This window comes from Ciona robusta, chromosome 5, assembly GCF_009617815.1.
Source record: "Ciona robusta chromosome 5, ASM961781v2".
Lineage (NCBI taxonomy): Eukaryota > Metazoa > Chordata > Ascidiacea > Phlebobranchia > Cionidae > Ciona > Ciona robusta.
Window position 1 is genome coordinate 5,386,647 of NC_143239.1, and position 22,291 is coordinate 5,408,937.

At 32.3% G+C, this 22,291-nt stretch overlaps 2 protein-coding genes across 5 annotated transcripts in view; both read left to right on the forward strand.

Moving 5' to 3' along the window:
• The window catches only part of LOC149735920 (unconventional myosin-VIIa-like), a 23,946-nt gene continuing 1,655 nt past the window's right edge, over window positions 1-22,291 (forward strand). The window contains exons 1-47 of one of the 4 annotated variants that reach the window (XM_089877978.1): window positions 1-156; window positions 2,027-2,143; window positions 2,524-2,673; window positions 3,011-3,195; window positions 4,109-4,230; window positions 4,848-4,977; window positions 5,420-5,546; window positions 5,942-5,989; window positions 7,106-7,174; window positions 7,346-7,412; window positions 8,256-8,350; window positions 8,646-8,765; window positions 9,265-9,404; window positions 9,782-9,917; window positions 10,134-10,208; window positions 10,562-10,697; window positions 11,023-11,118; window positions 11,242-11,402; window positions 11,782-11,897; window positions 12,064-12,119; window positions 12,195-12,324; window positions 12,549-12,678; window positions 12,931-13,108; window positions 13,280-13,356; window positions 13,492-13,572; window positions 13,779-13,958; window positions 14,347-14,456; window positions 14,946-15,093; window positions 15,223-15,339; window positions 15,465-15,559; window positions 15,734-15,980; window positions 16,249-16,422; window positions 16,677-16,835; window positions 16,956-17,087; window positions 17,176-17,283; window positions 17,535-17,700; window positions 18,091-18,172; window positions 18,446-18,612; window positions 19,023-19,213; window positions 19,458-19,585; window positions 19,720-19,874; window positions 20,257-20,410; window positions 20,652-20,789; window positions 21,004-21,127; window positions 21,233-21,434; window positions 21,677-21,860; window positions 22,166-22,274. In XM_089877978.1, the coding sequence (XP_089734104.1) occupies window positions 130-156; window positions 2,027-2,143; window positions 2,524-2,673; window positions 3,011-3,195; window positions 4,109-4,230; window positions 4,848-4,977; window positions 5,420-5,546; window positions 5,942-5,989; window positions 7,106-7,174; window positions 7,346-7,412; window positions 8,256-8,350; window positions 8,646-8,765; window positions 9,265-9,404; window positions 9,782-9,917; window positions 10,134-10,208; window positions 10,562-10,697; window positions 11,023-11,118; window positions 11,242-11,402; window positions 11,782-11,897; window positions 12,064-12,119; window positions 12,195-12,324; window positions 12,549-12,678; window positions 12,931-13,108; window positions 13,280-13,356; window positions 13,492-13,572; window positions 13,779-13,958; window positions 14,347-14,456; window positions 14,946-15,093; window positions 15,223-15,339; window positions 15,465-15,559; window positions 15,734-15,980; window positions 16,249-16,422; window positions 16,677-16,835; window positions 16,956-17,087; window positions 17,176-17,283; window positions 17,535-17,700; window positions 18,091-18,172; window positions 18,446-18,612; window positions 19,023-19,213; window positions 19,458-19,585; window positions 19,720-19,874; window positions 20,257-20,410; window positions 20,652-20,789; window positions 21,004-21,127; window positions 21,233-21,434; window positions 21,677-21,860; window positions 22,166-22,274 (6,039 nt within the window). In that variant the 5' untranslated portion in view covers window positions 1-129. Of the gene's footprint in view, window positions 157-2,026; window positions 2,144-2,523; window positions 2,674-3,010; window positions 3,196-4,108; window positions 4,231-4,847; window positions 4,978-5,419; window positions 5,547-5,941; window positions 5,990-6,311; window positions 6,327-6,383; window positions 6,403-7,105; window positions 7,175-7,345; window positions 7,413-8,255; window positions 8,351-8,645; window positions 8,766-9,264; window positions 9,405-9,781; window positions 9,918-10,133; window positions 10,209-10,561; window positions 10,698-11,022; window positions 11,119-11,241; window positions 11,403-11,781; window positions 11,898-12,063; window positions 12,120-12,194; window positions 12,325-12,548; window positions 12,679-12,930; window positions 13,109-13,279; window positions 13,357-13,491; window positions 13,573-13,778; window positions 13,959-14,346; window positions 14,457-14,945; window positions 15,094-15,222; window positions 15,340-15,464; window positions 15,560-15,733; window positions 15,981-16,248; window positions 16,423-16,676; window positions 16,836-16,955; window positions 17,088-17,175; window positions 17,284-17,534; window positions 17,701-18,090; window positions 18,173-18,445; window positions 18,613-19,022; window positions 19,214-19,457; window positions 19,586-19,719; window positions 19,875-20,256; window positions 20,411-20,651; window positions 20,790-21,003; window positions 21,128-21,232; window positions 21,435-21,676; window positions 21,861-22,165; window positions 22,275-22,291 lie in introns of those variants that run through there. The other 3 variants (XM_089877979.1, XM_089877980.1, XM_089877981.1) reach the window with 3 other exon arrangements.
• The window catches only part of LOC149735921 (helicase ARIP4-like), an 18,317-nt gene continuing 18,037 nt past the window's right edge, over window positions 22,012-22,291 (forward strand). The window contains exon 1 of the mRNA XM_089877988.1: window positions 22,012-22,027. The gene's annotated coding sequence lies outside the window, so the exon portion shown is untranslated. The remainder of the gene's footprint in view (window positions 22,028-22,291) is intronic.

Below are 22,291 nucleotides of genomic sequence, written 5' to 3' on the forward strand. Positions count from 1 at the left end.
TATAAATATGTATTTCGTTGCATTACAGAGTAGAACTTTTGCAGGTTCAAAACCGCTGCTCCAACCTGCATTAGAAACATTTGAAGTTATGAATCTTTGAGACAAACGTGAAGAAAATCAAACTTGAAAATGTCTCGCCAAATCTTTGTGAGACAGGTCGGTGGAATTAGTATTTACTTATTTTGGTTTTAGTGATAAACTCTTTAAAAGCGAGCACACAATAAACTATTTTTTCAATATTATTTTTGTCCAATTTTAATTGGTATGAAGGTAAACTTTAAGATAGCTGAATATCTATATATGTCATTTTTTATGAAAAATTATACTACATAAAACATTTCTTGAATCTACGTACCTTTGGTATTATTAAACAGTTTAACCTTATAACTTTTGTCATTCAGGAATCCTATAATAATTAATATAATTCTTTACATATTCACTGTTTTTTGAAAACTATATTCCTTAAACTCACTTACTGAGGCAATGGCGTGAATTTGGCTGGTTGTGTCTCTTATATATAATCTACTTATATTAATACACACTGACTGGCATTCCAGAAATACTGGCCTATTCAATCTATATCTAAACATTTAAAGACTTATAATTATAAATCCTGTCCCCCTTACGCTTGTGGTAAATTAAAGATGCTTGAAACTTGTTGAGGGCGGTTTTAAGTGCCTCTTATCGCCTGGCAACGCTCTGTGACATCACAAAAGGATTCACTAGTTTTGTAAAACTCGACAGACCTCAGTTTTGCCTGAAAGTTTTTGCCCGATTTTTTTAATCTTTTTGAAAGTGGCTCTAACTGTTATGTAAAGCTTTCTTAGTTAAAACGCCAGGTTATAGTTTATTAGTTTTACTATGTGTTAGACTTATAGCTATCTAGTGTCTTAGCTTAATAGATTCTAAGGTTTATTCTTTCAGTCTGAGGCGTATCAATATTTCATGCAATGGGTTCACAGAATTGGTTGTTGAGTGGCTAACGAGACAGCTCATGTATTCATTTATTATTCATTTATCATTTGAAACATAAGATACGACAGACAAAATTGTATTAATTTCACAATGCACTGTTAGTGGCTTTATATCTCTGTAGCATTCAGCTAACAGCCGTAAAATTTACATAAAAGTGTTCCGAGTTAAGTTTTGCATAAAAATTGCTAGCTTTATCAACCAAATTGAACCTAAAATTGTTTCCAAGCATTTAGTCAGAAAAGTTGGTCACCATAATTTAGTATTTTCAATAGGTAGGCTTCAATAAAATGTTTTACAACAAAATTGCAAGTCGTATAAAAAAAATTAATAGACCAATAGTTTAGAATTGAAGTATTAAATCAGCACAGTTAGTGCCTTTATCTAATTTAATGGATAAGCAGGCAGTAGCATTCCCCACTACATTATATTGGGCAAACTTTACCGGCCGTTGTGCAAACATTGGGAATTCAATTTCCATTGTCCACAACAATGCTGGGAATGTATACTGACCTGGCACCTCATTTAAACGTGTTTGAACAAAAAGAAAACTGTTTAGTAAAGATGAGACATTGCTTACTATGCACAGATGGGAAATGACCTGCATATTTGGGAGTGTGATATTGTATTCAAAACAAACCCAGGAAAATTAGTTTAGTTTTCCTAGAAAAGTTATTAAAATTGCAGCAAAAAGTTTGGATAAGTTTTAAATATCATAAAGTTATGACAAGAACATATTTACATTCCTATCTCAAAGATACAATTGATTCAGTGCTTTTTAAGCAATTATGCTAGTTATGAAATTTTAAAATTCTTTGAACATTAATACATGGCTGAATTCTTAAGTAGAAGAGTATGGCTGTCTAATTCAAACAATTACCGAAAGGTAACTAAAAAAAATATTTTTTTGTTTCTATCATCTTATCCCCCAACTCTTTTATTACATAAAGGAACTACTTTTTTTCTAAAATGCCAGTTCAAAGCACATAAGCCACTTGAATGCTAAAAATTATTTTAGTTAAAAAAATTGAACAAAACTTTTAATATTTTTCAGGGGGACCATATATGGTTGCTGGACAAAGCGACACAAAATGGGACCAAAGTTCCGTTGGGGGCTGTGGTTAAGATGTCCGACTCCGGACAAGTTAAAGTAATCGATGATGAAGGAACGGTAAGAAAATTAATTCGGTTTTGAGGTTAACCAATATTTTACTCTTTCTAAAAATGATATCCCTAGTTTCATCTATTTTTTGTATCTTTACTGGATAAAAAGTAACATTGATGGTAACACTACCCCAAAAAATTATAAAAAAAAGCTTCATTTGCCCTGTAGACAGGTTTTAGTATTGGTATGCTAACATAGTGGTTGGAGCAATCCACTGGGTGATCAAGGGCACAAATACCCATTTGTGTAGAGCATGAAACATGGCATCTTTTGATTACAATGCAAGTACCTAACCACTGCCACGTGTCGGACAATATTCACTGATGTTAACCACCTAATGTCATATCTTGTTACCCACCCACGTAATAACACATATCCATTCAAAGGAACACTGGTTGAAGTCTCCTCTTACCAACATCAAAGTGATGCATCCTACATCAGTGGAGGGAGTAGAGGACATGATTCGACTCGGTGATCTTAATGAAGCAGGAATTCTCAGGAATCTTCTTATTCGTTACAATGATGACCAAATTTATGTAAGCATCTTCAAACCAAATGTACAGTAAATAATAAAGAACTTTAATTTGTTCTTTGGTCATAGTGATAAAAATAGAAAAAAAATTACAGAAGGTATATGGGAAATAACAGTAAAACAATAGTCTGGTACAAAAGTTGACACCTTTAGCACATAATATCCAAATATCCTTATCCTGTTTTAAACAATTAACAACGATGTATGGGAGTCGTAAGGATACGGTTTCATGATTCTTGGAATGTTCTTTGTTTATTACTAAACAGGTTAAAAAATGAATAAAAAGTTTTTCCATCTTTCCCGACCATGCTATATTCCAAACATATAAATGTTTTTTTCAGACGTTCACCGGGTCGATTCTTGTTGCTGTGAATCCTTACCAAGTCCTTCCACTTTACGATATTGATTCAATAAGGAAGTACACCCAGAAAAAGTTGGGAGAGTTACCTCCTCACATCTTCGCAATTGCTGATAATGCTTATAACAATATGTTGAGGAATGAACACGACCAATGTGTGATTGTGAGGTGGGATCTTTTGTTATAAAACTTGAGTTTTTCCCCTTGCGTTTACATATGCAGATATGCTCATCAGTATATTTATTAGTATTTATCACCAAATCTGATATCCTTTAGGTATTAAGCAAGCACCTAACCACTGCGTTACGGTGCCAGACTACTGATGTTTGCAACCTGATATCATCTTGTTAATATGTTTTAGTATTTGATCTTTAGTTTAAGTGGTAAAGATTTGACAGCTTTAGGCTTAATTGTTTGGTTAAATTAAGTAATTGATTTGAATAAATACCCTGTTTAAAACAAAAGCTTAAGTAAGTTTATGCTAGAGTAATAAAATTGAAGTAAAAAACTTCAACAAAAGGCATGTATTTACCCTACATAAGAAGTTGCTGCAGCTAAGGTGTGTTCAGGTCCCCTGTAGTTTAATACTAAATATAACTTCCACTGGCGCTCTTGTTATAAGGCGGTAGTGTGCAAATATTAGACTGTTGTGTGTAGAGTCACAGCTCCTAAAACTGGTGGAAAGCATTCTGTTAATGATTAGCTACCCGGTGTGGTAGTTGCCGGTCCCAGGTAGTAACATTTAACAGCGCAAAGTACATTGTTTAACTAGCATTTATGTTAAAATTTACAATGACGTTGTTTTTCACCTTAAATGCAAAACAATTGGTGTATTTCTAAACACCTTGCATTTTAAGTACAATATCTTTACTTCGGTCAAAACGCATTTAAATATTTTAATACCAGGTTGTAATACTATTGAATTTTATAAGAAATGCTTTACAAAAAGTTTTGTAACATCGTCTAAAACGTAACAATTTGTGCCTTTTTACTTTAACATAAGCTTTAAACTAGACCAAGAAGTGATATACTGTCTGTAATATAAAGCCAATTTTTTTTTAACTTTTCCGTTATTAATCAGTGGGGAATCCGGAGCTGGCAAGACTGAATCAACAAAACTTGTCTTACAATATCTTGCTGCAATATCAGGACAGCATTCATGGATTGAACAACAGATCTTGGAAGCAAATCCAATTCTTGAAGGTTGTATTAATAAATATATCTACCCTGAAAAGGGGGCAATGTATAATCGTGTCATTAATGCAAAACAGTGTGCTATTTTTTACAAGATTTTCTGCTCTGTTTACATTTTTTAAAGTTAAGAGATTTTATGATAATTTTTAGTTTTTACTTTAACAGTTTTTTTTTCAACATAAAATGTTTTAATCTTAACAAAGTTTAAACATGCTGTAGTGAGCTGTCATAACATCAAATACCATTTCCCATTTATTGGAATATTTATATTGAATCATAATCTGAAGCGTATTTAGATAATAAATTAAACAAATTGACCTGTGTTTAAACATTTCTTTTGTTTCTCTTTTTTAATTTTTTATTTTTAATCGATTTCCTTGAATTAATTATTTGTAAATGTTTAACCTGTAATGCGCATGTAAATATTAACACTAGATTAGCAGGCTTCCTATTTGAACAATGGCATACCATGAAAGCATTACCCTTGCTATATGTACCTTATTTATAAGTTACCCTGATATTCTCTAAATTTTAAATTAAAATAAAAACACCGTACTGTGTATGGGCACCAATGTATTTATTACTATGGTCAAATTTAACATTAATTTTTACCAATTTTCCACCAGCTTTTGGAAATGCCAAGACGATCAGAAATGACAATTCCAGTCGTTTTGGAAAGTTTATTGACATCAGATTTAACCAGGAAGGAATCATACAAAGTGCTAAGATTGATCAGTACCTGCTGGAAAAATCAAGGTTTACTTTATGTATAATTTAATGTATTTATATTAGATATGTGTTTCCTTATATGTTGGTGAACTCTTTTAAGTGAAGGCATTGGCTATAAGAATACTTTGTGGATGATTTCCAATTGGGATACCTATAAAACGCACTTGACAGAACAACTAGAAACCTTTTTAGTATTATACCAGCTTATGTGTTATATAAATCAAAATAAGTACTTACATAACGCAAAATAATTGCCTACAAATTATATAGTAACTCGTAAGCTGGCACGAGGTGTATAAAATAGAACTTCCGGTAATAACAACTGTTGTTGACCTGTCACGCAAAAAAAGTTCCATTCATGCATTTATTCGTGTGCAAACCTGATAAATCGCATATAAACCTGTGGCCCACAACGTGTATGAAATAGAACACTCGTGTTATATCGACTTCATTTATTATTCTTACCCAGATTAGTCCACCAGACAACTGATGAACGAAACTATCATGTGTTCTACTGTATGTTGGCTGGTATGCCTCCTGCTAAGAAACAAGAACTAGGGTTGGGAAAACCTTCAGAATATGTCAATCTAACTCAGGTTTGTATAAAAAAGATAAACATCATTTTACATGTAGCACTAAGCAATCTCACAGGTTTATAAAAGATAAAAGTGTAAAGTGTACGTTAATTCATTAAGTACAAATTATATTTTTCTGTTTTGCCAAGAGTCCACTTGATCGGTTATTGTAATAATAGGACAGCAGTTATATTAACACAAGGTGGATGGAATCACAAGGTGGATGGGCTTTGTTAGTTTTATACATTCAAGTTGAAAGTGTTGATAACTACTAAACATAACATGAGTTACCTGTAGTTTTTCCTAAAATAGCCCACACCAAAAAACTTGGCCCAAATCCTAGTACTCAAGGTGTGCCAGGCCACAGGACCTCACCCACATGGAATAGAATCATATTTTATATTTCCTTTAAAAAGGATAAGCTGAATAGAACAGAATCTAATCTTTGCTTTGCTCGGGGCCGGGTAAGTAAAAAGGGAAATTCCCTCTTGCACGGGTTGAATGCTGGTGACATCATAGGTGATGACATCATAGTTTATGACGTCATAACTTTTTATTTATGACATCAGATTATTTATATTTTTTTAACCTGCTTTGGTGAACTTTATAAGTAAATTGTGATACATTAACTACTTAAAAAGATTAAAAATCATTTTATATTTATTTGAAATACAATGTGAAACTACCTACAATAAGCACAGCAGTCGCAAAAGTTTATACTTAAGTTTTTTAAGATTTGTTAGAAATGTAAACCATTCAAATTTACATTTTGTTTTTGCTGCTAAGCAATTCAAAACAGGGGTAAATAAGTTGTACCTGAGTCAGTTGTTGTTATTGTTTCAGTGTTACATTTGAAGCAGTGAATCAAGTGTAACTTGTATGTATGGTGAACTATGCATGATATTTCAGCATGTTTATTTTCTACTAACAGAATGATTTTGGTTTTTGTTGCTTTAACACTTGGACGGTGTGGTTTTGTTACCAGTGTGTTATGGAACACAATATTTAAATTTTCTTGTCTCTTTTCGATACTCTTTGTAGAAAAATAATATTGCAGGGATATAAAAAAGCATGTCAGCATTTATTTAGGCTGGTGTACTTTGCAAATAAAAGGTAGAAAATATGTTTAAAAGCTTAATAAAACTTTGTGTTTTAATGTATCTAAGTTGTATCTGACTGTTTTTCTGTTCACAACTGCAAAAATAAAGTATTTGGAGCATCTTTAGTGGCCAAATATCACAAACTTAGTGACTACAAAACTTTCGCATGGTTTCTGTTTTGTTGAGTTTGAGCATGAGACTTTTCATTTTTGTTTAATGTTTATATTATACTAAATTATAATACAGTGTTTCCCAAGTCCATGCCTCACACATGTTTTATAAAACCATGTCCTATAAGACTACAAGCAGATAAAATATTAAAATAACCTTTTCATAAAACTTTTTGGAAAACATTGTATACGGCGTGATCCTTTTTTTTATTTAAAATTTAAAATACCTTTTTTATAAAAATTGTGGAAACATTATATATTGTGTGATCCTATATTTAAGTTATCAATTAAACTATTTATTACAACCCAGGGTTCATGCTTAGAATGTGCTGGTAGAAATGACAAGGAAGAATATGGAGATATTGTTCGTGGGATGAAGGTAAACCATGACTGATTACATTTATATTTTAAATATATATATACATTTATATATAATGTATGTTTATTTATCTACAACAGGAAATGGTTTTTGAATTTGCAGGATTTCAGTGCTAAAATTTATTTACACTTTTAATTTCTTTTAATAATTAAATTGATTTGTTTTTTTTAGGTTCTCTTGTTCAGTGAAACTGAAATTTATGAAATTTTCCGTTTGCTTGCAGGAATTTTGCATACAGGTATTCTAATAAATAAAACTTTTTTCAAAATAATAAAACATTGAGCCGTTTAAACCAAGCCACAGTTTTTTATTTTGGGTTTTAAAATTTTACATTGAAATTTCTAATGTTTTAATATTGGTTTCAATTATTTTTTTATTATTTACAAATTTCTAATATTTCAAAAACGATTTAATTATTTTTAAATAATTTAAAAATTTCAATATTTTAATTATTTCTAATTAAACTATAAACTGTAATGTTGGTGCCAACTACTTGTACCCACCCCCTTAGTCAAACATTCTTCACTGTAAACCTTCCTTTATAAATCATTAATATACCACTGTAATGTAATGTGTATCGGTTGTGTTAAATGTTAACTTCTAACCATGGCCCTGTTTGTTTTGGTGTGGTCGCTTTCCTATCTACTTTAAACAACCAAAATACTTTGTAAAGTTGCCTAAAGTTTGCCTCTAAGTTTAACCCAGTGGTTGTCAATTTTGGTTCTAAATATTTGCATATTGTTTTTAAATTAGCTAACTGTTTGCCACTCAACACTTATAATTTACCACCTATAAACAATTAAAGTTGTGGGCCGCTGTATAGGGTATAGCATACAGTTATGTTTTGAACTGTTAAAAATATAGCCCAAGTACCACCCAGACTAAAAAAAACTGTAGTTTTTAATTTAACATTTTTTAAACTTTGATTTTAAAATAGAGAGAGATTGTAAAATGGAGTTCATTATAGCAACATTTAGCTTCTATGTTTTAAATAAAAGAAATCCTCAAAACACATTTTTATCCCTTTCTGATCAAAACCATTTAGCATAAAATCAACAAATCTTAAAAAATATTTTCACAGGAAATTTTAAGTTTCGCGAAACAATGACTGACAACCTTGATTCAGTTGAACTGATTCACAACTCTGGTGTTAAACGAACAGCACAACTGCTTGGGGTAATTTGTTTATAACTTCTAAATTAATATTTATGTTGTTGATTGGACAGGATAGAAAGTGGTTATTGCCCTGTTGTTTAAATTAAGTTTTTTTGCGAAACTGTTGTACCTTGTGGTTATGCAATGTTTTATGTATGTAATAGTGTAATAGTATAAATCACAAAAATATTTTGAATACATATCATACCTCATATGACAAAACCACAAAAATCTTACAGGTTATAAAAATGGCTATTTATGATATATATGCAATCATTTTGCACATGAAATTTTTCATGAAAAAATATCATGATAGGTGAATGAACAATCACTCATGAGAGCATTGACCCAGCGTACAATCATCACACGTGAGGACACTGTGATATCACCCATGAACCTTGAGCAAGCTAATGACGTCAAGGACGCCTTTATAAAGGTAAACACTCTTGTCATATCTCCTTTTTTTCTACTTGACTTGAGTCAATAAGGCTGCCACCAATGTTACAGGCTTGACATTGCTCGTTTCGAAGTCGTAAAAATTATTTTATGAGTTAATTGGTGTGAGTATATAGGCAATCCTAATAATTATGACTGTTTCCTAGAAAATAACTCACAACATGATGGGATTAAAAACATGTATTTTCATTTTTCTAACAAATTTTATAAATGTTTTAAAAAAGACTTGTGTTCTGTATATTATTCACAAACATATTTTATTGTAGGATGTCTATACTTATAAAGGACATCTTAACTATGGATTAAGTTGAGTTATATTTATCTCACCTGCTATATTTTATTGTAACTCTCATTTTAAATAAGACCTCCAAATTTTAGGTTATTATTTCCTGTATACAGTTATATCTTAAGTGTTATTTATACTCAGTATATTTATACATATTATTTATATATTTATTTCACCTGTTATTCATACACAGGGAATGTACGGTCGCATGTTCGTATGGATCGTAGACAAAATAAACAGCGCAATATTTAAAGATCCGAAATCAAAAAGGAAACACTGGTACTCTATGGGGCTGCTAGATATTTTCGGATTTGAAAATTTTGGCAACAATAGGTAAACTGAACGCTTATTTTAAATTGTATGTTTATTTAAATTGTGTGTTTATTTAAATTGTATGTTTATTTAGATTGTATGTTTATTGCTGCAAATGCTATTATATTCGCCCAGGTTTTGAACAGTGTTTCATGTATACAGCTACCAATGACTGCTTTTATGCATACTGCAATCCTTGCCAGTTTATTTTAGTTTTACACAAAAAGCAATGGTGTGTGAACAAAATTGAAATCTAATGTATAGTCACTTTATCATGAGACAATCAAAGTCACCAAACCGCTTCATTTCATTCATATTTGTTACAAATTTTCTCTAGCTGGTGTGCTACTGATATATCTGGCACATGCTCAGATTACAAGCAACTTATTTTCATCCAGTTTCGAGCAACTGTGCATCAACTTTGCGAACGAGAATCTTCAACAATTCTTTGTTCGACACGTCTTCAAGCTTGAACAAGAGGAGTATAACAAGGAAGCGATTGAGTGGAAGCATATTACTTTCAAGGATAACCAGGTTTGATGCTTTATGTATTAAAGGGATGAGAATCTTCTGCTGATTTTGGCCTTCATGTGCGTTGTATTTAGTGCCCCCCCCCCTTCCCCCCGACCCCTGCTACAAACATTTTCAGACTACTTTTTGAACAAGCTTTGTTCTGATTCCTGTAAAATATAATACTTGTAAGTGTTTAATGCATAATGTATACATTTTCATGCATTTCATGTTCTACAGGATGTTCTTGATATGATTGCTGTTAAACCAATGAACATACTTGCTCTGATCAATGAAGAATCCATGTTTCCAAGAGTGAGAACTAAATATAATTTGATATTGATTAATAAAATAAACTTTTTTTTTGAGATATTTTGTATAAACTTTTTTTTTATATTACTCTTTCACTGTACCTATACAAAAAATTTACATACTTGTAAAACCAAAATCTGTTATTCACAATTATACCAAGATAAAGTTAATAAGTCCATTTAGTGAAAACCTGTGTAAAAACTGAGACAATATCCAGGACATTATATGATACATTATATATGAAAATTTTGTGTACTGGTAAAACCGAGACCTGTTTTTCAAGAATTACACCAAGATAATTTTCTGAAAAAGTCTGCGCCAAAAAAGCTTTATAAATAACCCAAAACATTATCCAGGGTAGCGATGGTTCAATGCTAAACAAACTTATCAAACAACATGGGAAGAATATTCTGTTCAAGAATCCCAAGAACCAATTTGATGAAACTTTTGGAATTGAACATTTTGCCGGCCCTGTTAGATACTGCTGTGTTGGTAAGAATTGTTATTTAAATACAAATATTAAAAATGCCCGCCTGTATTTTTTAAAAACATAATTACACCTAATTTTTATATCTTCTAAGTTACAATATATGACAGAAAATTACTAAAGTGATCGTATTTGTATATATACTGATTACTGAAACATTACTGAAAAGTATATATTTTTACAAATACTTTTGTTCCTAACATGTTTTAATGGCTGTCATTTTACCACTAGTTCTCTCTTCTTTTATTTTTGTTATCATTATTTTTACAAGAGAAAAATAACTTTTGTTGTATAAGGATTCTTACTTAATTACTTACACCAATCTTTTAGGTTTCTTAGAGAGAAATCGCGACACTTTCCATAGAGATCTTACAACTCTTATAGAAGGCACAAAAAACAAATTTCTCAAACTTTTGTTTCACCAAGGTAAAAAAAACAAAAATTTTCCATTGATATTTTTTAACCCATCAACATTTTTTTTAATATCAATTAAGTCTCTGTAAAAAAGAGAAATCAAAAAATCTTACTAAAAATGTAAATTTGGTACAGACTTAAAAAATTTTGGTTCGAAATCTTCATCTACTCGTCGTCGAAACAACACGTTGTGCGAACAATTCAAGAAGTCACTTGATGCACTGATGCGCACGCTGTCGTCATGCCAACCTTTCTTTGTTCGTTGCATCAAGCCTAATGAAACCAAAGCTGCACATGTAAGAATTAAATGCTTCTAAATATGCAACAGACCAAAACCTAGACCATTAATTGATATATACATTTGGATGCTGTTACCATATGGGTTAATGTGTCATTGGGCAAAATATCTAACGGCATTTGCTCCAACCTAGTTGCCCCTTATTGGTTGTCTAAATTGTCAGCTATACATTACAGTAAAAAAAATCTTGCAAAACATAACTACCCACAAAGTTACATACGAAGTTACTCTTAAGCAGGCACAAGTTGCGTGCGTGAAACAATACACCTGTGGTGTAATGATTGTTGTTACCCCGCCAAGTTACATTTTACATTTATTTATTCTTCTTCTGGACACATATTTAGATTCCAGATTGTAGTTTATTTGATATTTTGCAGGATTTTGACAGGGAGCTTGTTGCTAGGCAACTGAGGTACTCAGGGATGATGGAAACAATCCGCATCAGAAGAGCAGGATACCCGATCCGATACAGCTTCTCTGAGTTCATTGACAGGTAGGTTGTATTCTGTATGGGTGAGGACCTCGAGGACCTAGGATATTGGTCAGGTGGTAGTTTGGATAATTAAATTAAAAAAAGTACAAATGTAATGCTTTACTTAAAAATAATAAGTTGTACAATATACACATACAGAAATTGACTGTATAATACTATATTTCAGATACCGTATGATTGTAAGAGGCTTAAAACCATCAAAACTGGAGAACAACCATATAGGTAATACAGTAGGCTACTGCAGCACATTTGTTGTTCTTGTATTATGACATCATAATCATCTTTATTTCTTCACAGCTGCATGTAAAAAGATCATTATAGGAGCACTTGGTGAGACATCTGACTGCCAGGTTGGAAAAACTAAAGTCTTCCTCAAAGATGCTCACGATGCAAGGCTGGAAATTGAACGCGATTCTGCTATTTCAAGGTGAAGATAAAATGTTTGGGTTTTTAAGTGACCAAGGTTTTTGGGAGATGTGCACATATTTTTACTCATAGTATTTTATTAAGACTGCTAAGTTTTTTATTTCCCCTTCGTACCATTTTCTAAATTATAAACAAAAATGTTTTAGTTTTTATTGTAGTATGTTGGACAGTGGGTTATTTTTCAGCAGTTTGGTTTATGTTTTAAATTCTTATTTATCTGTTTAGATGGGTGATAGTTATACAGAGAGCTGTAAGAGGTTGGTATTGTCGTCATCGTTATGTACTGATGAGGAAAAGTGCGATTCAAATACAATCTGCATGGAGGAAATACACAGTGCAAAGGCAATACTTTACTGTAAGTTGATATTATGCACCTAGAACTTAAGCTATAGTTGGCTAATTACCTGACGTTTAATATCAAAATAGGATTTTTTTTTTATGTGTTTTAATTTTTTATATGCTTTTTTTGTATGTATATTTTATTTGCCACCTGAAAAATATTTAGTATCAATTATAACTTCCTTATTTATTATTTTCTGTTTTCTGAGTATAGAATATTTAATGTTACTTTTTTCGGTCATACAATATTCCTCTTTTTTTCTTCCAGATCAAGAACGGATACTCTCGTCTCCAAGCTCTCTGGAGGGCAAGGAGGCTGGCATTCCGATACAACTTCGCGAGGAAGAGGATCATCCGCTTCCAAGTCCAGTGTCGTGGATTCCTTGCGAGGAAAAACTTCCGGCATAAATTGTGGGCAATTATTAAGTTACAATCCTGCATTCGAGGTAAGGGTAACTTAATACTTTGTGAACTTTATGGGAAAGGGTGAAGTAAAAATCTTCTAGTGAACAATGAAAAAAGTTAAAATTTTGGAAAACCATTTTTGGAGAAATATTTTTGAGTAAAGTCCAAAAAAGTCTGATTTAAAATTGTATGAACATTATTGTCTTCTCCAGGATACATTGCAAGGCAGGAATACAGGAAACTTAAGAATCTTAGGAAGGTTAAGAAGCTGCCTAAGGGTCAACAGAAGGTATGTATCAGTACTAATTAAGTAACTAGTTTGTGTAACACCCAACTATCTTTTGTCACAGAATATGTATACATCATTTTCATTATGTAGACTATTTAAATATTTTAAAGTCCCCATATTCTACTTATATTTCAGGCTGCCTTGGCAAGATTGGAGCAAGAACAAGTTCAAGCACAAGAAGATATTAAACGAAAGAATGAACTTGTTAATGATGCTGTGAGTTTTATATTTACAAATTACTTAATAAATAAACAAAAGTGTTGTAGTTTATTATAATACATTAGCATCTTTATTAATTTAAATAAAGCAATCTTCGCTACTATTTTTATGAACAAATGGTAACTTATCATGGTTCAAGTTCTGTTCAACAAGTAATTCCTCACACATAATGTTACACAGTTAATTTTACACCTTTCTTCTAGGAAAAGCGTCGCAAAATCTCGATGGCGATTGATCACACAGAGATGGTGGATAAGATCTTCGGATACTTGGACATGGAAGAGGAGAATGCGGATGTTGCCGACACTTCCATTCCTTACATGGAGGAAAAGGAAGATATCTCAGAGTTTAAATTCGCAAAATTTGCTGCAACTTATTTCCAGGTCTGTAGTTTATATGGGAAACTGACTATTTCTTCGTAATTTAAGAGACCATGTGGATAATTGGGTGAAATTAGGCGCTCCGTATCTGTAGTTTTATGTAAATAAGTTACCCTTCAAATCTGGCTGGGGAATTAGATAGCAGTTTTAGCATAGTATGTATTATGGTATAAGAATATTTCTAAGAAGAGTAATGTAACTTATTCTAAGAATGTAACTTATTTATTCTTGTGTGTAGTCGTTATAACATGGATCTTCTATTTCATACACCTTGTGCGTTGTGCCCGCTTTTCAGTTATAGTGTACAATAGAATAACAAAATATATTTTCCTGTCATGTAAAAGCATTTACATCCACATTACAATTATATTTAACATTTACATTAATGCAGTCAAATGCTACAAATGCTCACACTAAGAGACAACTAAAGACACCTCTGCTCCACCATGATATTGAAGGTGATCGTATTGCTTCATTAGCTGTGTGGATAACTATACTCAGGTAATAACAGTTTGGAATGATTCCTACCAGTGTATTTATATATGTTATGCTAACTAACATTATGTCTGTAATTATAGAATTAAAATATATACTTTTACGGAAACTATATTTAAAAGAGTAATATGTTGTTATAATGCAATACAGTACTATCTTATTCAGGCGAAACTCTGACTTAAATTTCAGGTCTTATAGCTTACCATGTAACAGGACCCACTTACATAGAGTATATTTTTTAATGATGTAAGACTTATAAATGCAATATTATGCACCATATATACTCAATGCATATTAATACCTTATACACTTGTGATAAAGTAACTTATTTATTCAGGTTTAACAGACTAAAGTAATAGATCTCCACAAACAAACCTTAAAAGATAATACATCACAACCTAAACTAACTGCTATACCAAAGTAACTGCTTTTGTACCAACCCAACTTGTGACTGCAACACAGCACAACAAAGCGTTAATTACTTTTATCATTCAGGTTCATGGGTGATTTACCTGAGCCACAGAAGAAAGAAAATGGTCCAAAGGGTAAGGATAATGTGCCAGTCATGGTGAAGATACATGACACGCTTGGAAGGTCTTATGCTAAGAATGCAAAGCAGATAGAGGATATGCATAGTACTGCAGTAAGTTTCATTGTTTAAACTATAGTATTAATCTATATAGGTGAGGTCAAATTTGGCTCATTACTAGAAGAGTATTATACCACAAAATCTTAATATTTAAATGATTTGATTACAATTTCTACTTTTTAGTCTCGGAGAAGAAAATCTTCGTCTAAACAGAAGTTGATATCCATGACATTGAAGAAGAAATCCAAGTTAACAGGAGAAGTGGCAAACAGACTTAAGAGTGGAGATGATATAGCAGATGTAAGAACTTCCTATACGAAATATTTTTATTTGTCTTTTGTTTGTTTTTTGATTAGTTTTTGTAAAGTTAATGTTTGACAAGTTTATCTGTATTTTGATTGGCAAATACTATTATTACATCACAGGATGGTGAAAATGTGATGGTGATTGACAGGCCAACCACTAACTTGGAGAAACTTCATTTCATTATTGGGAATGGGATTTTAAGACCAAATATCAGGTATAACAGGCCTAACAACATGTTTAAAGTTAAAAAAAAATTATATACAATTTAAATTTCTTTACAGAATTAAATTCTTATGTACTTATGAACTAACATATTTTAGGCTAAATAAATATTTGGTATCAAATACATTTTATGAAAAAATTAACATATGTGAAAATTCTGTTACAGAAATGAGATCTACTGTCAGATATGCAAGCAACTGACAAACAACGTCTTTAAGAGCTCACATAGCAGGGGTTGGATCCTTCTATCACTTTGTGTGGGATGCTTTGCACCCAACGAAGATTTCGTGAAGTATCTTCAGAATTTTATCAGAGACGGCCCGTCAAACTATGCCCCATATTGTGAGAAACGTTTGTTAAGAACTTTTGCGAACGGAGCAAGAAGTCAACCTCCTAGCTGGCTCGAACTACAGGTTAAAAAAAAATCAAGTTTGTGATTTTCAACTAAAAATTAGTCTAATCACATAACCTACATTTCCTAGGGGCTATAGATTAGGCACCTTATTTTTACGTCTTTCATTGAATAATGACAAAACTTCAGTCCTTTTGAATTTAAAAGGCAGTCGAAACGTCTGTTTTTGCCATTCTCTTTCAAAATACTCGATTTATTTAATTCACAACATATTTTATTTGTACAAAAGCATAATTTTAATTTCTTAGCTTATTCAAATTAAATTTTAGGCGACAAAATCTCGCAAAATGATCATGCTACCCATTACCTTTATGGACGGGGCGACAAGCACTTTTCTTGCTGACTCAGCAACAACAGCCAAGGAATTATGTGATGTATTGGCAAAGAAAATTAACTTGGCTGATCAGTTTGGTTTCTCACTCTATATTGCTCTATTTGATAAGGTATGGTCTGAATTTTATTGAATATAACATGTTATACTCTTGCATAGTTATGCAACATTAATCGTAATAACATGGGTATTCGTTTCCACATACCCTTTGCTAGAGTTAACATAAGTAATTTTGTTGTGAATATTTTGGGGAAATATTCCCATAGTTTTAATGTATGGCTGACAAATCAGATAATCTATTAGGAACCACTGGTTTGAAGCAATGCAGTCTTACTGAACTTAATAAAATCAATCAATTCAAAACAGGTGTCTTCCTTGGGCAGCAGTGGTGATCATGTAATGGATGCAATATCACAATGTGAACAATATGCTAAGGAACAAGGTGCACAAGAGAAACACGCTCAGTGGAGGTTGTTTTACAGGAAAGAGATTTTCACACCATGGCATGACCCAACTATAGATAAGGTGGAAAACTTTGTGCTTTTGGGCTGATTTATCTTTATGTTGATTTTTTTTATTTTTAGCTTTTCTTCAATCTTCACCACTATAACCAAAGACATAATTAAAGCTATAATATTTCTATAGGTTAGCACCACCCTCATCTACCAACAAATAGCACGTGGGGTAAAGTTCCACGAGTACAGATGTGACACAGACCTTGAATTGGCTCAACTTGCTTCTAAACAATATTACGTTGAGCACGGTGCCGCAATACAGGTACAAACTACAATTTTTTTAATTAAAGTAAAAGAAGAATTTTAAAAAAGAAAAAATTACAAAAATCAGCCTTAATTTATGTTTCCAGGCAACCAGTCTCGCTCCATTGATTTCAAGTTACTTGCCGGATCGCATTGTGACATCACAGAAGACACTTTCATATTGGTCAAATATGATAATGAAACAACACAAAGAGGTATTGTAACCGTTTTTCAAGTTTTTTAAAAAAAACTTCTTAAATATTCTTCGTGACTTTTATGCATTATGTGAACCTAGATGATCATGAGATATTATACCATAAACCATTCTTACAAGCTTGATAAAAATAATGTCTGAAAAAAAAACATTCATTACAAAAAAAACACATGAAAAATCTAATTACAAAAAATTATGCCCAGTGTAATATCATATAAAAAGTTTCATGAAAATAACGTGCATCTATTTCAGGCAATATACACTCGTGAGCGTTGGGAACCACATCGTGTTCGTGAGGACGTTGTGAAACTGGCAAGGTTTTCATGGCCCATGATGTTTTCACGGTTTTATGAAGCATACAGAATATCAGGATTATCTCTTCCAACAGATGAAGTTGTTATTGCTCTTAACTGGACTGGTGAGATTATGTTTAAAGTTAGACAACTGCTTGAGGGCACGTATGTCTATCATTATTAGCCATTGAACCTGGTATCCTTAACAAATACTTACAACGTGTTCGAAAAGTCACTGTACACTTACGTATTTATAAAGAGACATGTTTAAGTATGGAATCCAGGGGGTAAATGTGAATGACAATTGTATGTTGTTGAAAGTGACCCTGTTAGCATCAATACATGCTTGAACTCTTTGTATATCTGGACTTGTATACAAAATCTATTAGAACAATGCACAGTCACTTTCCGAACACCCTATATAAACTGTTGCTAACATCTGTATTGCATTATAAACTATTGCTCATATCTATTACCGGACTTTAATTTCACTTTCAACACTTAACATACCACAGGTGTCTTTTTCTTGGACGACCAGGAACAAATTCTTCTCGAACTACCATTTGTTGAAGTGACTGGAGTGGTTGCCAATAAAAGGTATCATGTTGGAACTTAAAACTTATTTTATTTAGGGATAATGCCTAATATATAACTTGATGTTAAGTTTTGTAAATATTAAATTATTTATTTTTTATATTTCTGTGGAATGATACTTTACACATTATCATGCAAACTTTAAAAAAATTAAAAACCACAAAAAAATTGAAAATTACAAAAAAAATGTAAAGATACAAAGCACAGTAAAAGTTAGAGATCCATAAAAGGATTTATATCTTTTTATATCAAATTTAAAAATCCATTTTTTTTCAGCTCTGAAAAGATGAAAGCTGCCACCATCACACTAAGTACTGTGCGTGGTGATGAACTCGTGATGACATCATCAAGCTCTGATGACATATGCAGTCTCGTCAACCTGTTTATTGATGGATTGAAAGAAAGATCAAGATATGCCGTGACTTTGAATGTTAACCCTAAAGGTATAGGGGTAGAACATCTTCTAAAATAAGAATTTGCAAGGGGGAGAAATTACATAATGTTATGTAAAAGCTAAATGAAACTATTATGGGAGTGCCTTTGAGTAAGACACGTAATGGCAATTTGTCTAATCCAGGGTCCTCTTTTGGATTGTCTAAATTTTTCATCAATACTAAAAACGAATCACTCTATTAAATAACAAGTTACATATGGTGTGGCATACATAGGCATAAGAGGTATATAGCAGAACTGTTACAGTGTTATACAGACTGTTGTTGCCCCACCACACAATTTTATTTAATCAAATATGACTTCTTAAGAATAATATGCAGTTAACATATATAACATATAAAAACATCTAGTTTTCTTCAGTAGAATAACCAAAGTTATTTAACCAATAAATTTCCTATAGCTGGTGATGAAAGTACGATACTTAATTTCAAGAAAGGTGACCTGATAGTGTTGACTCAACCAGCAGGGTCAGAGTTTAACGCTTCAACATGGAGGACAGGGGTAAATGATCGAACTGGGGCTTCAGGGGATTTTCCCACCGATAGTGTGTATGTGTTACCCACACTTGTAAAGCCTATGGAGGATTTGGTGGTAAGTGAGAATTGTAGTAAGTATAAAAAGATATCTTCTGGCAATTGGTTAGTTAACTTGAGAAAAAGAAAAAGCATGATCGTATTTTAAATGAAAAGGTAGTATTAACCTAAAAGTTCAGAAAAAGGTATAATTAACAAATGGGGCCAGTTTAACTATGACAAACAAAATACAGCACTTTGTGTTACATCATATTAGCTACAGCTTTAATTGAAAAAAATTACAATGCTATGATACTTTTTAGAATATGTTCACTATGAGTCCTGGTGAGCTTGCAAAACATGGAAAAAGGTTCAGTAAAGTTGGAGATGCAGATTTTGACCTGGACGAAAAACCTTACACACTTGAAGAGTATGCTGCAGATTTTTTCAGGTAATTAAATAAAATTTTGACAAAAAACAAATACCCACATTTTCTTGCATTTTTTAGGCCTCGTTGAAATTGAAAAACAACTGTATTTATCTCAAAACTGAATTAGAAATGATCTAAACGCTTTTTTGTTTCAGAGCACCCATCCCACAAACAATAAACAGAGCACCCCCAAGCAGGAGAGGTAAAGACAAGTTATATGCCATGAGTAGAGAACCAATACGACAACCTCTGCTTAAGAAGTTGGAACATAATCATGAAATGACCCAAGAGGCGGTTGCCATCTTTCTGGATATCCTTTAAATAAATGAATTTAAGTTATTCATACTTGCGTGACTGACATAGACAGTCGTCATAACACGGTGTTCTGTTTCACACACCTTGTGCCTGCTTACGAGTTAACACGTATGTACCTTTGTGAATGGTTATATTTTGGGAATTTTTTTGTAATGCATTTAGACAAACCACAAAGGACCAATGCTAACAGCATCAAGTCTGTAAATTCTGGATTAAAGGGGCGCCCTAAATACTTTGCTACAGTGCATTTACCATGTTAAAGAGTAAAATATTTTGTAGGAAACTATTCTCGCCAATATTAGTTATTCAACGACTGGTAATTAAGCTTACGTTTCTGCATTTCGATATCTTTATTTTATTTCTTAACTCCTGTGCACCTCTCATGAAGTACATGGGTGATTACCCTTCTAAGAGACCACGCCATGGCAACGAACAAACCGACCAGATATTTGAACCCCCACTAAAGCATGAGCAACTAAGAGATGAGGTTTATTGCCAAATCATGAAACAACTGACCAATAATAAGCAGAGGTTAGGTGATGTTAAAAATTTATAAAGCTAAAAAGGGACAAACCGTTGGTAAAAATACCAGTTTAACTAATTTTACCAATTTTCCCGATAAATAATAATTTTACTATTGTTATACTAGTTTTCTATATAAAAATACAAGTCATATAAAATTTATAATTACAAAAATAGCAATTTTCCCATTTTTCCCATTTTTTTATTAATAAATACCATTCTTTGACACCATTATATTTTCCACCCACAGTTATAGTGAAGAAAGAGGTTGGGAGTTGATGTGGTTGGCCACTGGTGTGTTCGCACCAAGCAACCAACTAATGCCACATCTACAAAAGTTCCTTGGCACAAGGAGAGCCAATCCAATGGCCAATGATTGCTACCATAGGTGGGTTGGGCAAAACTATAAGAAAAAGAGTGGTTTGCTGTAACCATTACTTAGTGTTAGAATTGAATACCACCATAATCTATGCTTATTTCGTTCTATAAATTCAAATCTTTTTTGGAACCAGGTCTGTAGTTTTTCGCTATACCGTTTTTTAACATCTTCTATCTGTACTGTTATTGAAGAGGGAAAAAATATTTTCTCCAAACCCACACAGATACAAACGTCCAGTCACCCATGGTCAAAGAAAATATCCTCCACATCTAGTAGAGGTTGAAGCTATTCAACATAAGACGACTCAAATCTTCCATAAAGTTTATTTTCCTGATGATACAGATGAGGTAAGACAATCTTGTAATTATCTTGTAAAATTTCGTTTGCTTAAAGTAACATTTTTGTAAAATTATTTTTATTATTCAATTAGTCATGTCATTTTTAATTTTCAGGCATTTGAAGTTGAATCTTGCACCAGAGCCAAAGATTTCTGCCAAAACATCGCAAACCGACTTCGTTTGAAATCTGCTGATGGTTTCAGTTTATTTGTAAAGATAGCTGACAAAGTGATCAGTGTTCCTGAGAGTGATTTCTTCTTTGATTTTGTTCGTCATCTTACTGATTGGTTGAAAAAAGCACGCCCAACTAAAGATGGTAAACTATTTGCTTTAACTTTCCAAAGTGGCATTCATCAACAGTTTTACTGTAATTTAATTTTAAAAAGTAATTTGTAATGTTATCAAGTACTTTTTTAATGAAAATAAAAACAGTAAAGAACAAATTCAAAAATTGGTAAATTAGAATAACTTCAATTTTTTTTATTACTAAAGTATTATAAATTGTAACTTTGTTTAACTCTGCCAGGCAGTACTAATACAACAACCTTACCACCTCAGGTTCAAATCCCACCCTCAGCTACCAAGTGTTCTTCATGAAGAAATTATGGGCAACCACCAAGCCTGGCAAAGATCCAAATGCTGACAATATATTTCATTATTATCAGGAAAGACCAAAATACTTACGTGGCTATCAGAAGTGCTCTAAAGAAGACGCTTTTGAATTGGCTGCTCTCATATACAGGTATGTAAAGTCAAATTACCTTACAATGTTATTTCTCTATATTTTAGGATTTTTGTAACTTGGTCTTCTTAGCCTAAGATTCACGGAAGTGTCTTGGTGTGTACAATTAGAAATGGTCAGCAGTAATTTTTGTTTTCCATTGTCCCAATATGGATTCTATTTGAATAAAAGACAGCTAATGCTATCTTACGCAAAATATATATCTGTCTTCGTTGAACTTGCATTTTGTCATAATTATTTGAATTTAAATAGTCTGTATGCTATTCTAATCCAATCATGTGTGTTAATGCTGTTTTCATTTTCAGAGTTCAGTTCGGAGATGATAAAAGTCAATTCCCCAACATTCCGAGGATGTTGAAGGACCTTGCTCCTATTTATCTTCTTCGTCAAGCTTCCCCAGATGACTGGAAGAGGGTGAGATCAGATACATC